This window comes from Plasmodium knowlesi (assembly GCF_000006355.2).
Source record: "Plasmodium knowlesi strain H genome assembly, chromosome: 9".
NCBI lineage: Eukaryota > Apicomplexa > Aconoidasida > Haemosporida > Plasmodiidae > Plasmodium > Plasmodium knowlesi.
Genome location: NC_011910.2, coordinates 869,747 through 888,784, shown reverse-complemented (window position 1 = coordinate 888,784; position 19,038 = coordinate 869,747). Strand labels below are relative to the sequence as shown.

The 19,038-nt window shown below is 36.1% G+C and overlaps 1 protein-coding gene and 1 pseudogene across 1 annotated transcript, besides 1 other annotated feature; one reads left to right on the top strand and one right to left on the bottom strand.

The window, feature by feature from the left end:
* The first annotated feature begins 3,510 nt into the window (after positions 1-3,510).
* On the top strand, positions 3,511-14,453 carry PKNH_0920200 (annotated as a pseudogene).
* Positions 3,511-14,453: a sequence feature (SICAvar, type I, pseudogene).
* A 900-nt stretch (positions 14,454-15,353) lies between these two features.
* On the bottom strand, positions 15,354-18,926 carry PKNH_0920100 (conserved Plasmodium protein, unknown function; the record flags this gene model as incomplete). Its single annotated transcript, XM_002259189.1, has 7 exons — positions 15,354-15,425; positions 15,587-15,688; positions 15,815-15,869; positions 16,018-16,112; positions 16,254-16,401; positions 16,520-16,562; positions 16,790-18,926. 7 exons carry the CDS (start codon positions 18,924-18,926, stop codon positions 15,354-15,356), a joined length of 2,652 nt encoding a protein of 883 aa, XP_002259225.1.
* Between the last annotated feature and the right edge of the window lie 112 nt (positions 18,927-19,038).

The window sequence follows — 19,038 nt, the reverse complement described above, 5'->3', positions numbered from 1 at the left end:
GAGGAAGGTAAGAGGGGTTCCGGGTTTAGGTAATCTCTTCTTAGAGGAAGGTAAGGAGAAAGTAAAAAGGAAGGCAAAATAATCTCTTCTTAGAGGAAGGAAGAAAGAAAGTAAGTAGTAGTGGAGCAAAATAATCTCTTCTTAAAGGAAGGAGAGGAATATAGAAGGGGCACAAAATAATCTCCTCTTAGAGGGGAAGGTAAGGAGAAAGTAAGAGGACAAAATAATCTCTTCGTAGAGGGGAAGGTAAGGATTAAGGAAGGGGGGACAGAATAATCTCTTCCTGGAGGAAGGTAAAGAGTAGTAGGGAAAAATAATATATTCTTAGAAAAAGGGAAGGGAGTAGTAGGGAAAAATAATATATTCTTAGAAAAAGGGAAGGGAGTAGTAGGGCAAAATAATCACTTCTTAGAGGGGAAGGTAAAGAGTAGTAGGGCAAAATAATTTCTTCTTAGAGGGGACGGTAAGGAGTAAGGAGTAGTAAGGCAAAATAACATCTTCCTAGAGAGGAAGGTAAGGTGTTGTAAGGCAAAATAATCTATTCTTAGAGGAAGGAAAAAGTGAAAGGGGGGGCAAAATAATCTCCTCTTATGGAAAGGTAAGGAAGTTATCTGTTCTTAAAGGAAGAAGAAGGAAGTGCAAAATAATCTCTCCTTAAGGGACGTTGTGGCTTAAGGAAGGCAATATAATCCCTTCTTAAGGGGAAGTAAGGAGAAAGGAAGGAAGGCAAAATAATCTCTTCTTAGAGAACGGTAAGGAGTAGTGAGGGGCAAAATAATCTCTTCTTAAGGGAACGTAAGGATTAAGGAAGGGGACAAAATAATTCTTCTTCTTAGAGGGGAAGGATAAGGAGTAGTAGGGCAAAATAAATCTCTTCTTAGAGGAAGGAAGGAAGAAAACAAAGGTGGGACAAAGTAATCTCTTCTTAGAGGGGAAGGTAAGGAGAAGAAAATAAAAGGGGGGTGGCAAAATAATCCCTTCTTCAGGAGAAAGGAGAGAAAATAATCTCCTGTTAGGGAAAGTAAGGAGTAGTGAGGGCATAATAATCTCCTCTTAGAGGGGAAGGTAAAAAGTAGTAAGGGGCAAAATAATCTCTTATTAGAGGGGAAGGTAAGGAGGAGGAGTAGTGGGTCAGAATAATCTCTTCTTATAGGGAGGTAAGGAATTATAGGGGCAAAATAATCTCTTCTTAAGAGAGAGGTAAAGAGTAGTAAGGCAAAATAATCTCTTCTTAGAGGAAGGAAGGGAAGGAGTAGTGAGGCAAAATAATCTCTTCTTAGAGGGGAAGGTAAGGGAGTTATCTCTTCTTAGAGAACGGTATAGAGTAATAAGGCAACATAATCTATTCTTAGAGGGGAAGGTAAGGGGAAAGTAGAAAGGGACAAAATAATCTCTTCCTGCATAAAGGTAAGGAGTAAGTTGTAGTCGGGCAAAGTAATCTCTTCTTAGAGGGGAAGGATAAGGAGTAGTGGGGGAGCAAAATAATCTCTTCTTAGAGGGGAAGGTAAGGAGTAGTAAGGGACAAAATAATCTCTTCTTAGAGAACGGTAGGGAGTAGTAGGGCAAAATAATCTCTTCTTAGAGGGGAAGGTAAGGAGAAGGAGTATTGAGGCGAAATAATCTCTTCTTAGAGGGAGGTGAGGAGAAAAATAAAAGGGGGCAAACTAATCTCTTCTTAGAGGAAGGTAGAAAAAAGTAATCTCCTCTTAGGGGACGGTAAGGAGTAGTAGGCCAATATAATCTCTTCTTAGAGAGGAAGGTAAGGAGCAGTAGGGCAATATAATCCTTTCTTAGAGGAAGGAAGGTAAGGATTAAGGAAGGGACAAAATAATCCCTTCTTAGAGGGGGAAGGTAAGGAAAAAGTAAAAAAGGGTCAGAATAGTCTCTTCTTAGGAGAAGGTAAGGTAAGGAGTAGTGGGACAAAATAATCTCTTCTTAGAGAACGGTAGGGAGTAGTAGGGCAAAATAATCTCTTCTTAGAGGAAGGTAAGAAGGGTTCAGGGTTTAGGTAATCTCTTTTTAGGTTTAGGGTTCAGGGTTTAGCTAATCTCTTCTTAAAGGGAGGTAAGTTGTAGTCGGGCAAAATAATCTCTTCTTAGAGGAAAGGTAAGGAGGGTTCAGGGTTTAGATAATCTCTTCTTAAGGGAAGGGAGAAAGGCAACATAATCTCTTCTTAAAAGGAAGATAAGTAGCAGTAGAGCACAATAATCTCTTCGTAGGGGGAGTTAAGAAGTAGTAAGGAAAAATAGTCTCTTCTTAGAGGGGAAGGTAAGGAGTAGTAAGGGACAAAATAATCTCTTCTTATAGGAAGGGAGAAAGAAAATAATCTCTTCTTAAAGGAAGGAAGAAAGCAAAATAAAAGGGAGGGGCAAAATAAATCTCCTCTTAGAGAAGGGTAAGGAGTAGTGAGGCAAAGTAATCTCCTCTTAGAGAACGGTAAGTAGTAGTAGAGCAAAATAATCTCTTCTTAGAGGGAAAGATAAGGAGTAGTGAGGGGGCAAAATAATCTCTTCTTAAGGGAAGGGTATAAAAAGTATCGTGCTTAGAGGAAGAAAAATAAAAGGGGGCGAAAGAATCTCTTCTTAGAGGAAAGAAAGGGACAAAATAATCTCTTCTTAAAGGGAAAGGATAAGGAAGGGGGGACAAAATAATCTGATCTTAGAGGGGAAGATAAAGAGTAGAAAGGCAAAATAAGCTCTTTTTTAAAGAAAGAGGAAGGGACAAAATAATTTCTTCTTAAAGGGGAAGATAAGGAGAAGGAGTATTGAGGCAAAATAATTTCTTCTTAGAGGGGAAGGTAAGGAGTAGTAAGGGGACAATATAATCTCTTCTTAGAGGGGAAGGGTAAGGAGTAAGGAAGGGACAAAATAATCTCTTCTTAGAGGGGAAGGTAAGGATTAAGAAAGGGACAGAATAATCTCTTCTTAGAGGTGAAGGTAAGGAGTAGTAAGGCACAAAATAATCTCTTCTTAGAGGGGAAGGTAAGGAGTAGTAAGGGACAAAATAATCTCTTCTTAGGAGAAGGTAAAGATTAAGGAAGGGACAAAATAATCTCTTCTTAAATGTAGGTAAGGAGTAAGGAGTAGTGAGGCAATATAATCTCATCTTAGAGGGGAAGGTAAGAAGTAGTAAGGGCAAAATAATCTCCTCTTAGAGGAAGGATAAAGAGTAGTGAGGCAAAATAATCTCTTCTTAGAGGAAGGTAAAGAGAAGTAAGGAGGCAAAGTAATCACTTCTTAGAGGGGAAGGGTAAGGAGTAGTAAGGGACAAAATAATCTCTTCTTAGAGGGAAGTAAGAAGGAAGAAGAAGGTTTTTTTTCCTCGTTTTTTCTTTGAACAACAAGAAATATGGCCTGCACTTTACATCTTTTTAAGGGAGAAGGAAGGTGAAAAAAAGAAAAAAAAAATTTTTTTCTTTTTTTTTTCTCTATAATAGTCATGTTAAATTTTCCATAATATACAAATTGTAGAGGAGAAGAGAACAGAACAAATAAAGAATAAACAATAATCATGGCGGGAGGTGCAGCGGTGCAGGCAGCGGCAACAGCTGATGCATGCTCCGCTCTGACGGACGGAGAAAGAACAAAAAGTGAGCAGAAGGGAAATGAACTAAGGGATGCGTGGAATGAAAATTTGAACAAATTAAGACAAGAATGGGAACAACGAAATCAAGGTGCGTCCTCCGCGGGTGGTACTGGGACTTCAGTCCCAGACGGAGCCATTCCGGTAAGTAATGTTATTATTATCCTTATTATCATTATTATTATTATCATTATTATTATCATTATTATTATTTGTCCTTATTATTATTATCATTATTATGGTTATTTGTCGTTATTTGTTGTTGTTATATTTTATTTTTTTAAATGGACGAAAGAAATATATAAGAATATTTGGGGAGGGAAAAAATGAAGGAGCAACTTCCTTCTCCGATTCTCCCTCACATATAGATATATATGTGTGTGTATTTTCTGTAGAATTTTTAATAGAATGTGCATAAATTTCACACATATATATATATATATATATATATATATATATATGTATATATGTACGTATATATGTATATATACATGTATATGTGTAAGTGTATGTATGTGTGTGTTGCTAATAATTTTTTTTTTCTTTTTTTTTGGTCGTTTTATTTTTACTTTTTTTTATTTTTTTTTTTAGGGTGGTCTGAAGAGCGAAGTGGACAGAATGTTGGGGGAACTGAAGCCCTACATGGAAATTTTGAATGAATCCGGGAGTGCCGCAACTGCATGTGCAGGCATGGAAGATCTGAGGGATCCAAGTAGTGGTAATAAGAAAACAAATGAAATGAAGAATGTATGCAAAATCTTAGTGAAAACAGTCAACTGGATGGGGGGTTTAGATTGGCATGGGAATAAGAAGAGAAATGTTGGCAAGCAGGATGAGGAGGATTGGAAACAATATTTAAGGTGTGTAATAGGAAATGAAGTTATATTAAGAATCCTTATGCATAAGTATAAAGTGGAAGACTTTATGGAAGTTATTTCCCGTATTATGAAGAACGGTGGGAGTCAACTTAAGTCTTCCAGTGGGAGTAGTATATGTTCTTGGGTTAAAGTGGATGATGTGAAGGGAACAGAGGAGTTAATTGGGTCCCAAGTTCAAAAATGGTTAAATGATGCAAAGCAGGTTTCGGGGACCGGCAGTATTACGGGGTTCTATAATATAGTAGCGTGGTCCAGGTACACGAGTGAGCAGGAGGAGCGGGAGGCGAGGGCCAAGCAGAAAGCCAAACCTCCTTGCCAAAGTGATAGAATTATGGACTTACTTCAAGCAGGAATGGCACATCAATTAAACGTATTAGTCGATCCAATAGCAAAAGCTAACGATTGTATCGAGAAGGCGCAAACTGACAAGAACAGTAATGCTTTATGCAATCGCTTAAAATGTATTGATGACTACCTGAAGAAACAGCCACCACCAACACCATCAACAGCAGCACCACAACCAGGAGCATCACCAGGAGGACCACAATCAGGACCAGGACAACCGTCAGCTACGGTAAGTGAGAAGAAGGAAAGAGAAGACGACATAGATGCATATATACATACGAAGATACATACATATACATATACATATATGTATACATATATGTGTATACATATATAGACGTATACATATACGTATATGTCAACAGATGTACAGATGTATGTACGTATGTACATACATATAGACATACATGTAGATGTATGTGTATACATATAGATGTATATGTACGAATGTACGTATGTGTATATGCATTTATATGTATATTTATGCGTATTTATGTGTGTATGTGCGTATAAGTATATATATATATATATATATGTATATATCTACATATATGTATATATATATATGTATATATATGTATATATATGTATATATGTATGTATATGTATACGTATGTATACATCTGTACATCTAGGTATATGTACATATATATGTACATATATACATATATGTACATACATACACATGTAGACACATGTACAGATGTACATATATATACATACAGACATATACACATACATATACATAAATGTACAGATGTACGTACATATACTTATATGTATACACATACATATATGTCCATATATGTATATACATATACTTATATGTATACACATACATATATGTCTATATATGTATATATGTATACATACATACACATATATACATACAGACATACATACGTAGATATGGATGTGTACATGCATGTATACATATACACGTATTTGTATATACATACATATGTATATATATATATTTATGTATGCGTATGTACATACACATACACATACACATATATGCAGACACATATATGTATATGTATATATATATATATATACGTATATATACATATATATATATTTACATATACATATATGTAGACGTATGTATATATATATACATATGGAAGGATGTACATATGCATACGCATATACGTATGTATATATGTATACATATATACACATGTACGTATGTACATATGTATGTGGACATATATGTACACACATATATGCATACATATGTAGACGCATATGTGCATATACATATATACGTGTATGTATATATATATACATATACATAGACATATACATATGCGTACGCATATACGTATATATATACGTATGTACAAATGTATGTAGACATATATATATGGATGTGAGTATGTATATACACATATATATATGCACATATACATATACATACATATGTACCCAGACATGTACATACACATATAGACATGTACACATACATACATATGTACATAGACATGTACACATACATATATACATATATACATATATATATACGTATGTACATATACATCTATATGTATACACATATATGTACATATACATAGATGTACAGATATATGTGTACGTATATATATATATATACCTACAGCAGGATGTACATATATATGTACATGTATACGCGTATATATACGTATGTACATACGTATACATACATATATATATACATATACGTATACGTATGTATATATACGTATGTATGTATACACATATATGTATATAGGTATACATATATACATATACATATATACATATATACATATATATACTTACGTATACATACATATGTACATATATACATATATGTACATACATACGTATGTAGACATACATGTATATACGTATATACATATACTCATATGTATATGTACATACATATGTAAACGCATATGTGTATATACATACATACATGTATATCCATGCATGTGCATACATATACTTACATATACATACATATGTACGAATGTACATGTACACATATGTACGTATGTACATACACATACATGTACACATATATACATATGTATATGTATACGTATGTATACATATGTATATGTATATATGCATATGCATTTATGCATATGCATATATATATATATATATATATATTACTACTTATATAGGACAAATTTTGGACAGAGCATATGAAAACATTGTGGGATGAATTGTCTAACGCTATGAAGAATAATAAGGAGCAGGAAGGTCAATGTAATACAGTGGATAATAATGGAACTACAGCAACTCATTCTGAAAAGACGGCATGCAATTATTTGCATGCCGGCTTTAAAGAACTGTACAGTCCGACGTCGTCGTCGACGACAGGCGACGACGACATCTTATCTAAGAAATACCCATCGTTTAGACAAACGATGGGTTGTTTCTTACTTCATTCTTTTGCAAAACACATGAAAGATAAAGCTGTTTGTGACATAGAAAAAGGAATAAAAAAGGCATTCACGGACTGGAAAGATCCGAAGAGTAAAGATGGAACTTCTTGCAAAGCTAATGGCAAGGAGATGATGACGACAAATGGAAGAAATGCCCAATTACCACAAATGGTGTCCCCTCTGCCTCACGTGGGAAGGTTCAGGACAAATTGAATACCATCATCCCGAAGGATGACACCCAAATAGAAGCAATGGCGAAGGTTGTAAATACAATGGACAGTCTATGTGATGGTGTCCAATGTGTAGGGAAGAGGTGGTTAATAAGCCAAGGGAAAGGCAGGAATGGCGAAACCCTAACAAAGGACGACTGGGTAAGGGAATAACCATTACATATATACAATTACATGTATATCTATACGTACATACATGTACACATGTATATATATGTATATGTATACATACATATGTATCCATATGTATATATGTTAATATATGTATATATATATATATATATATATATATATATATATATATATATACTGCCTTTTCCTTTTCTATATAGGAGGAATTCTGGAAGAAGCGCGTCCATGGCGAATTGAGCTATCTCTTTAATTCGTCGACTACTAGTAGTGGCACCCAACGTGCTAATTGCGACAAGGACAATTCCCTAAATAGTGCAAATAAAGAAGCATGCAAACACATTACAGCTAAATTAGAAATTATGTACAGAACGGCAAGTGGCAAACATCAATTATCTGATCAAATTATACATTGTCTTATGTTAAAAGCTTATGCTGAAAGATTAAAATATCAAGCAAAACAAAAAGGGTACTGCAACATACAACCAGGAATGGACGCTGCTTTCAATGCGGCATCCCAAATTAAGGACAAATATTGCATAAACGGTAGACCTTGCATTGAGTGCAAATGGACCGACACGGACTATAACCAACTTGGCAGTTGCACCCTTGACGGCACCGCTGACAATGTAAAGTCTAAAGTGGAATCAATACTCGACAGCAGCAAAAAAACGGAGGACACCCAAATACAACAAACCTTAACTGATATAAATAAGGGAAAATCGTTATGTGAACGTATACAATGTGCAGCGAAGCAGGGGGAACAGAGCAACACGGGAAAGGTAAGTGGGCGCACACGCAGTCTACTTAGGTAGTAAAAAATGGCAGTTACATGTATACATGTACACTTACATATACACATATATATATACGTACATGTATACATATGTATATATGCATATGCATATATATATATATATATATATATATATATATATATATATATATTACTTTATTTGCAGAATGAGTTTTGGACGAAGCATGTCAAACAGCTGTGGACAGACCTGTCCGCAGCAATGACACAGAAGGGTACAGCAGAGAAAGAAGAATGTAAAACATTGCAAGATGGAAGTACGGCATCTCCTTCTGAGAAGACGGCATGCAATTTTTTGCATGCCGGCTTCAAAGAACTGTACAAGACGACGTCGGCGACGTCGTCGACAGACGACGACATCTTTAAGAACAACCCATCGTTGAAACAAGCGATGGGTTGTTTCTTACTTCATGCCTATGCAAATGAAATGAAAAAGAAGTCCATTTGTAATATTGATAAAGGGATAGAAAAGGCTTTCGATCTTGGCAAGGGTTTAAGTTCTAATGGTAAGTGCAATGGCAAGGGACCTTGTGTCCCTTGTCAATGGGATGAAAACACCTTTAAGAGTTGTGAAATTAAAGCAAATGGAAGCTCTGACCCAGATTCGAAGGTTGAGAACAAATTGAAGGACATCGTAAAGGAAAGCGATCCCGCTGTGACGGCAGCTGCACAGAAAATGAATGAAGTGAAGGACTTATGTAAACGCTTCCAATGTATATCCGAAAAATGGTTAAAAGACGTTAAACATAAGGGGCAGAATGGCCAAAACCTGACAAAAGACGACTGGGTAAGGGAATAACCATGAGACACATAAAAATACATACCTATATATACATATATATATATAGGTGTATACACATATATATACGCGTACGTATATATATACATGTATATATAGGTATATGTATACGTATGTATGTATGTACGTATATATATATATATATATATATATATTACTTGTAGAAGGAAGTATGGAACGCAGCAAAGAATGAACTCACCACCCTTGGCAAAGGCATAAATTCGAAGAAGAAGGAAGTTGATAAATACTGTAATGACCTTGAGAGTCATCCAGACGGGAAGCCGAGAGATAAGGAGGCTTGCCTCCGTATAGCAGCAGGATTAAAAAACCTCTACGACATCCAGGACAATGCCAACGGCCAACCGAACGATGCCGTTAAGGCATCGTTCCAAAGAACGATGCGTTGTGTTTTATTAAATGCCGTTGCAGATAGACTGATGGACCTTCGATGTAAAAAGGAAAGGAGTGTAACGGAAGGGATAACAGCGGCTTTTAATAAGAGTGCTACTATTAGGGGGGACAGTACCGGTTGCAAGGGCGATAAATGTTTTACGTGTGAGAGGTTTACGGGCTATAAAAATTGCAACATTAAAGAAAATAGCAGCACAGCGCAATTAACGGAGTTAAAGAAGAAAATTGACCTAAAGTTGGAAGATAGTAATATTAGTAGTTCCTTCACGAAAGATTCTCTAACGAAGACCATATGTAAGTAGACACCACCAACACAATCCTACTTCACAATTCCCGCACAACCATCATCATCATCACCATAGCCACCATCAAACCATTCTACTATCATCACCAATTCCACCTTCCCCTCCTTCCTTTTCTTTTTATTCATTTTTCTATTTTTCCCTTCACCTTTCCACTTCCTTTCCTTTCATCTTCCCATTCTCTTTTAACATCTTTCCCCTCCCGCAGGTGGTGGTCAATGCAAAAACATGGGTAATTTGTGTGGTCGTGTAGAATGTGTAAAGAAGCAGTGGTTCGATGACAGGGGGAAAGACGGGACGGAGCAAACTGACAAGGTATGGAACCGTTGCTGTGCATTGTAGTGAATGATAGATTAGTGTACGAAGTGTATGCGCATGCATTATATATGTTTTCATGGGATGAATAAATATACACATACATATATATACATATGTATACATATGTATGTACATATACATGTGTATGTATATGCATATACATATGTATATACATATGTATATATGCATATGCATATGCATATATATATATATATATATATATATACTTACCTATAGGATGAAATGTGGAAGGATGTCGAGGAGCAAGTCACCGAACTTGACAAGAACATAGGAAAGAATAATGATGACAGTATAGGCGATCTGTGCAATGCCGTTACATGCCCCAATGGTGCAACGGATTGCGTAAGCAAAGCAACATGCAAACTTATTGTTAAAGCATTGAAGAGTATACATCAAATGAAGGAGAACGGATCCGGTTCTGAGGGGGTCAAATTGAATAACCGAATATTTCGTTCTACCATGCGCTGTGTAATACTCAATGCATTCGCACAGAAATTAAAGGAACAGGCGGAAAAGGGTGGTTATGTTTGTGCTGTACAGGAAGGAATAGATAAGGCCTTCAAGGAGGGGGAGAGTAAACGTGAAGATTGGTGTGGGGAGAAAAGTAAGAAGAATGATAGTGAGAAGGGTTCATGTGAGAAGTGTGATAAAGAACAACAGTGTTTCAGATCTAAAATTGGAAAAGACCCTCTGTTGAAGAAAGTGATGGGTATGTTGGACTCCAACACCAACACCAACATACAATCCACATTGGAACAAATAAACCACATGTCTACTTTATGTGATTACATTAAATGCGCCGCAACCAAATGGTTCAAAAATCGAGTGACCACGACGAGCGGAACTAGCAATCCTACGAAGAATTGGGTAAGTATTACTACGAACAACCAACCTACCACAACACTGAGGGGTAGAAGGAATAAAGGAAAAAAAAAATTCAGATTCTGGGTTCAGGAATAAAGGTTTCAGGGGTTCAGGAATAAAGGTTTCAGGGGTTCAGGTATAAAGGTTTCAAGGGTCCAGGAAACAGGTTTTAGGGGTGTCAGAATTCGGATTCCGGGTGTTTGAATAAGGTTGTAGGGGTGTTAGAGTAAGGTTGTAGGGATGTCAGAATAGGGTCTCAGGGGTGTCAGAATAAGTTGGTCAAGGTGTTAGAATAAGGTGGTAAGGGTGTTAGAATAAGGTGGGAAGTGTGTTGGAATAAGGTGGTAAAGGTGTTAGAATAAGGTGGTAATGGTGTTAGAATAAGATGGTAAGGGTGTCATAATAATGTTATATAGATGTTAGAATAAGGTGCTAAGTGTGTTAGAATAAGGTTGTAGGGTATAAGATGAAGGTTGTAGGGTATAAGATGAAGGTTGTAGGGTATAAGATGAAGGTTGTTGGGGTGTTGGAATAAGGTTGTACGGGTGTCAGAATAAGGTGGTAATGGTGTTAAAATAAGGTGTTAAGGGTATTAGAATAATGTGGTAAGGGTGTCAGAATAGGCTCTTAGGGTTGTCAGAATAGGGTCTTAGGGGTGTCAGAATAGGGTCTTAGGGGTGTCCGAATAAGGTCTTAGGGGTGTCAGAATAAGGTTGTAAGGGTGTTCGAATGAGGTTGTGGGGGGGTTACAATAAGGTTGTTGTGGTGTTAGAATAAGGCGTTAAGGGTGTTAGAATAAGGTGGTAAGAGTGTTAGAATAAGGTTTCAGGGTATTGGAATAAGGTTTCAAGGTATTGGAATAAGGTTGTACGGGTATTGGAATGAGGTTTCGGGGTTAGCTTTAGTTACTTTAGGGGGGGGAAGGGAAAAGCTCCTCGCAGACAATGACCGGATACTACACGAACCGGATGGCACAGCAACCGGGTACTACACAACCTACTAACTACATATATGTAACCTTTTCTTTTTTTTTTTTTTTACAGTGTCAATTTTGGGATGAAGGCGTCAGACCAACATTGCAAGCAATGTTCGAACAAATATCTCAGAATGGAACAACGAATGCAACGAACAAAAATGGTCCATGTAAAGCATTTGGTGATGGTAATGAACATAGTGTTGAAAGAAAAGCATGTAATCATATCACAGCAGGTTTAGACTACATTAACCAAGTTCAGGTTACTCAGAACGGTAATACGGTTGATGATAAATTTTTTAAACAAACTATAATGTGCGCAGCACTTAACCTTTACGCAGATAAGATAAGAGATGAGTCGAAAGATAAATGTCCCATTCATGAGACAAAAATAATAGAAATGTTTAATGAATGGAATGCGAAGCATAATTCTTCGTCTTCGACTTCGTGTTTGACCTCCGGTGGTAGTACTAAAGAATGTTTTGTTTGCACAAGGCAACCAGATTTTAAGGTTTGCCAGCTAAGTGTTGACAGCTCTTTGATTAGTTCAACAACATCACCATCACAACAAAGTGGACAAAATTGCAATACTAATGCAACTGACGCAGTTAAAGTCAAAGATCAAATGAACAAATTCCTCAACGAAGACCCATCCAACAACCAATCCATCCCCGAAGTGAAGTCTACCTTAACTACTATCACTAACATGAACAAGTCTTTCTGTACTCAACTCCAATGTGCAATCAAAAAATACGGAAAAATTAAGAATAAAGGAACAGGCCCAAATAGAACAGTGACTTGGGTAAAGGAACCAACATCCATAACAACTACATATATACATTTATGTATATACGTATATGTATATATGTATATGTATACATGTATATATGTATATGTATATATGTATATATGTATATGTATATATGTATATATGTATATATGTATATGTATACATGTATATATGTATATGTATATACGTATACATATGTATATATGTATATATGTATGTATACATATGTATATATGTATACATACATATATATTTTTTTTTCTCTTCCTTCCCTTCTTTTATGATCAGACCAACATCGAAAGTGATGTCAAGGATGTATTAACTGATCTTCTAAATAATATGATGGAGTCTAAGAATCAGGCTAAAGCTGCCGAATACTGCAATGACGACAGCAAATGGAGTAAATTTGGCCATAAAGGAAAACACACAAATAAAGCAGCTTGTTTACTTTTTGCTTCAGGATTGCAGCACATTTATACCCACGGTAATGGTCGTGTTAACGGCCCATCGTTTAGACAAACGATGGGTTGTTTATTTCTTAAAGAATATGCAAAACAATTGCAAAAAATGGCAGAAACGAAAAAAAAAGGACAGAGTTGGGTACATCCCCATTGTAGCATAAAGGAGGGCATAAACTACGCTTTCAGCCAAAGTAATGCCATTATGAATGACACACCTCCATGCAAAAAGAATGGTCCTAATTCTTGTTTTGAATGCAAACTGAACGACTATAAAGATTGCTCCATTGGCACTGCCAATGTAAAAACCAATGTGGGTTTAATGTTCAAGGACCAAACGAAACAAGAACAAATGGAAAAAACATTAGAGAATACAGTCTGTCCCATCCTTCTTACGGATCTCCTTACCCCTTTTCTTCCTTTGGCTCCTGTCTCTATTGGCCTTTCTGCTATGGCTTATTATCTTTGGAAGGTAAGATAAAAAAAAAAAAAATATAAAAAAAAATTAATGAAAAAAAAAAAAAAAAAAAAAATTAATAGGAAAAAAAAAAAGTTTTTAATGGTTAAAAGGAAAAAAAAAAATTTTAATGGACAAAATTAATGGTTAAAAGGAAAAAAAAAATAAAATAAAATAAATGTGTAAAAAAATTTTTTTCACAATCTTCTTAGCAAAAATATCCTCTCATTTTTTTTTTTTTTTTTTTGTAGTATTTTGGTCCTCTTGGTAAAGGAGGACCACGTTTCAGAAGATCTCCTGCTGAAATTCCTGGTTCATCGGTACAGGAACAAGTCCTCGGTCATGTGGATGAAGGTGCTGCACATGAATATCAATTGGTGAAGGAACGAAAACCTCGTTCTACTCCAACAAGAACAAAACGTTCTGGTCGCGTGAATCGTCGCACCATTATTGAAATTCATTTTGAAGTGTTGGACGAATGTCAAAAAGGGGACACACAGTTGAACCAGAAGGATATTCTGGAACTTTTGGTTCAAGAGTTCATGGGATCGGAATTTATGGAAGAAGAACAGGTTCCTAAGGAAGAGGTTCTTATGGAAGGGGTTCCAATGGAACGTGTTTCTATTGAAGAGGTTCCAAGTTTAGGTTCCGGGTTAATGGTTTAAGGTTCAGTGTTTAGGGTTTAAGGTTTAGGGTTCACAGTTTTAGGTTTAGAGTTCAGGGTTCAGGGTTCATGTTCTCAGGTTCGCGGTTTAGGGTTCAGGGTTTAGGTTTTAGGGTTGACGGTTTAAGGTTCACGGTTCAGGGTTTAGGACTGGAGTAAATATGTGATAAGGAGAATATTGGTTTTCATACCCCCCTTTTGTCTTTTTTTTTTTTTATGTGATAAATAGACATAAGGAGTTTGAATATTCATGTTATTTCTTATTCTTTTTAAAGTTCTTTTATTATTTTTTTTTTTTGTCCTTTTTATTTTTTCTTTAAAAAAAAAAAAAAAAAGGAAGAAAAAAAATAGTTTTCGCAAGCGGAAAAAAAAAAGAAAATGTGTGTTCTTAAAAAAAAAGAAGAATGTTTTTTTTTTTTTTTTTCTGTGAAAATTTAAAAAATGTTCATTGAATTTTTTTTTCTTTTGTTACAAAAATTTTGTCTCCATAATTTTTTATAATTTTAATAATTTTTTCCCCCAATTTCTTTGTAAATATGTAAATATATCTTTGAAAAGGGTAAGGACTTTTCCTTTTTTTTTTTTTTTCTTCTTTCTCCTTCCGCGTCGCCTCGTTTTGGATTGTTCTTTTCCTTTCATGCAGCGTTATTCACACATACACAAATGGAAGAAAAAAAAAAAAAAAAGGGAAAAAAGAAAAGGAAGGAAAAAAGGAAGGATAGAGCAGAAAATGCTACGCAAAAAAAAAAAAATAAATAAATAAAAGAACAAATACAGTAACAAACAATTAAACTAAACAAATAGTTATGCGCACTGACACGTGGCTTTTCATGTTCTGCTAAAATGGTCAGAGGGGCGCACTCCTACACGCATAGGCATAGACGCACATATTCCTAGGACTTCAATTTATTTCTTCATCAAATATAGGCGTCGAACTTTTGCTAAACGACTTGTAATACTTATGTGCCCCCTCCTAAAAAAAAAAGAAAAAAAAAAAGGAAGGAGAATAAAATGAGTGAGGGAAAACGTTCGGGAAGTTACGCAGCAGCATAGATTAAAAGACACTTATACACACAAGCCGTAGACATATACAGCGGGAAAAATAATACGGGTGCCCATAACGCGAGAACGTACCCTCAGTTTTGCCAGCTGTAAGGTTAATATGATTTGCCTTTGGGTATCCTCAACTCTGGAATGCTTATTTACAAGTGTCGTGTTTAAGTAGTCTTGAAGTTTCTGGTAAGATGAGAGTGAACAAAAAAAAAAAAATGGCGTGTGGAGATGTCCATGCATGTACAAATGTGTAAGCAGATCGGGGATAAACGCCTCAAGCACTACCACTACCACCCTTTAATTGATTACCTTTAATCGCTTGGGGGTTTTCTTTTTCGTTAAAAATACGCTAAAGTAGGGTTCCCTTAAAAGGAAAAAAAGTGGGAAAACGGAGCACATATATGTATGAAGGCATATGTGCATGTACGCTCGGGGAATAGCAAAATTTTATCTTTTATGTACTCGTGCGGAAGTCACGTTCTCTCCTCCCATTTTTTTAAAAGCATTTTTACTTTCCATTGAAAGGGATACTGATGTACGACTTGATAACGTAGGGCTCATACAACTGAATGAAGCAGCACGCGTAAAGGTTGTCGTTACTTCGTTCCTGCGAAGAGGTGGAGGCGACACGAAATTGCAAACTGGGAAAAACAACATGCTAAGTGACACGTACAGTGGAACTGCCTTCTAACGTGGCACGGGCTACGCTGTGGACGCTGGTGCGTGCGCAAAGGAGAAAGGTACGAACCTCTGTGTTTTCCTTTTCCTCCTTCAAATACGCCTCCTCAGTTATAATATCAAAGTATGATACTTGTTGCAAGGAGTTCGACTGAATTCTTTTTAACGCTTCCAGATGTTTTTCATGGGAAAATGGGGGGAAGACATTGGGGTATGACCTACAAAAAGTGGTTTAACAGGGAGTAAAGTTACTCTTAGTAATCTTACCAGTGCGTAGTGCGTGCAAAAAATGAAAAAAAAAAAATTCCCCCAATTAATCTTATATGTATGTTTTACTTGTAGTGGTTAATTTGCCAGACGTCCCATATCCTAAATAGGGCTAAAGAAAAAAAAGGGTGGGGATAAAAAAAAAAAAAAAAATGTGTAGAAATATTGAACCATAAATAAATATAAAATATTTATGCCCACTTTGTATGGGCATAACTTCAAAAAAAGGGAAAAAGCTTAAATTGTGTTATCCTCTTGGTGATCATGTGCGAATGTATGAATACCCACATATGCAAAGGCATTCGTTTGGCTACTACGCCTCCCTTCGCCTGTTTTTACCTCTTGTAAATATTTTGGAGAAAAAAACGGACACATCTAGGGTCCTTCCCAGATGCCACTGGTAAATTTCTGACAGTTTGTTTTTGTCCATCTGTTCGTTCGTGGGGCGCTCTCTGACTGCGTTTCCGTTGCTGCTACCTCCTTGTGAGTAACCGTCTGCACCGTGTCCACAAGGCCTTCCCCCCATGGCATTCAACCAAAAGAAGGGAAAACCATACTTAAAATTGTAAAAAGAGTCTGCGCCCTCGGAGAAAAAAACAAAGTGGTCCTCGTTGCTGTATATATCTGACAGTAGGCTACGACCCCCGTTGAGCCCTAAGAATTGAACTGGAGTTGTCTTTGCCACTAAACAATCTTGCTTCAGAAGGTAGAAAACTTCAATTTGTATTTGCAAATATTTCAAATAAGTTAAATCGGGCAAAATAGAAATATCAAAGTTGTCTTTAGTGTGCATGTTTATGGTTACTGATTCCTCGTGGACATCCTCTTGAGGGGGGATCTCGGAATCTTTTGCATTTTTCCGAGTTTGCGTAATAACGTCATATTTCATGTAGGTGTAGACATGGCTGTAGCCATCGCGGATTCCTTCTCCGCCGCTGCCGCCACACTGCTCCTTAACGGTGAAGAGAAAATTGAAGGGTCTTCTGTTATTCAAAAGTGAAACGTTATTGGAGTTCATCTCCATTTGGCCATGCATCATTTTAAAATAAACCGAAGATAAATATTTCGTTTGGGGAAAATCCAAGGTGTAATACTTATCGATAAAACTTTTAATGCTACTCGTGAAGAGAGATAATTTGTTGAAGGAGGTGGCTTTTAGCTGATCATGCTTCTCATATTCTTCTTTGCATTCTTTCTTTTTTATCATTAATAATCGTAAATTTTCTTTTGCATTTGTCCGATCTGAAATTTCTTCCTCCAAACATTTCAAGGTGTAAAAATGGGACATTTCATCCTTTGAGTAATTATTTCCTTTCCGGATATTTTTAAAAAAATTATTCATAGAAAACATTTTATTTTTTAAAGCAATATTTTTAATGTTTTCATAATTCTTAGCCTCAAAGTTTAAAAAATTTTGAATGATTCTTTCGTAGTTATTTTTTTCTATATTTTCTTCGTCCACAATTAGAGAAATGAAGTTGTTATTTTCTTTCAATAAAAAGGAGAATTGTCTCATGGTGAACAGGTACATTTCGATCATTCTGTAGATCATTTTTATATTTAGGATGTTGTTTAATATTTGTCTTTTTCTCTCCATCTTGGTTTTCCCTAAGGGGGTATAATTTTCCGCGGAATGCTCAATAATGGGGGCATTTTCCTTTGTGTTTTTCTGGCCGCTGTTCACTTCTTCGCCCATTACTGCTCCTGTTATGTTATCCGCGACATCGTTCACGTTATTCATCAAGAGGTTATTCTCCTGGACAATTTCTTTGATTAATTTCTCATTCTCCAAGTACCTCTTTTGTAGCTCCTTCAGCTGATATTCGCATTCATTCCAGTAGGAATAAAAATTGCTCTTGATTTTCTTCATATAACATTGTACAAAATTTTTGTCATTACCTTGAATAGAATTTTTGAATTCATCATATAGACTTAATTCACACTCGACTGTCGTGGAGTTTGCACACTTTTGTTTTTTACAACTTAGTGGTTGTTCGTTAATTTGGTCATTCGAATCCATTGTTCTCTTATGGCCTCTTTTAAAATTATTATTTTGTTCATCTTCCCATTTAACTGTGTTCTTTTTTCCTAAATTAACTTCATCCTTCGCGCCGTCCTTGGTGGCGCTCTTCACGTCACCATCTCCTGCTGCACCCCTGGGTAAACTGTTGGATGTGTTCTTTTCCTTCATGTTCATATGATTGCCACCTTCATTTGTATTTCCTTTTTTATTCTTTTCATTTTTTGTGGAACCTGAATTATGAGCAGTTCCTTTTTTTTGTTGTTCTTCATGTGCCTTGCTGTCACTGGTCGAGTGCCCAGTTCCTTCCCTTTTCACGTTCGACATGTGGTTACTATTTCCCCTTGAATTTTCATTCCTTTTTTGTTCCCTTCCATTTTCGCCTCCTTCTTTCTTTGAGGAGTTCCTCGAGTGCCTGTTTTCCGATGATTTTCTGAGGTTCTTACCGCTTAGCATGATTTAAATTGTGAAAAACGAAAAAAAAAAAAAAAAGAAGGGTATGAAAAAAAAAAAATGCCCATCCATTTCATCCCATTTCAGTGTAATGTTCACAATTTTGTGAGTTATT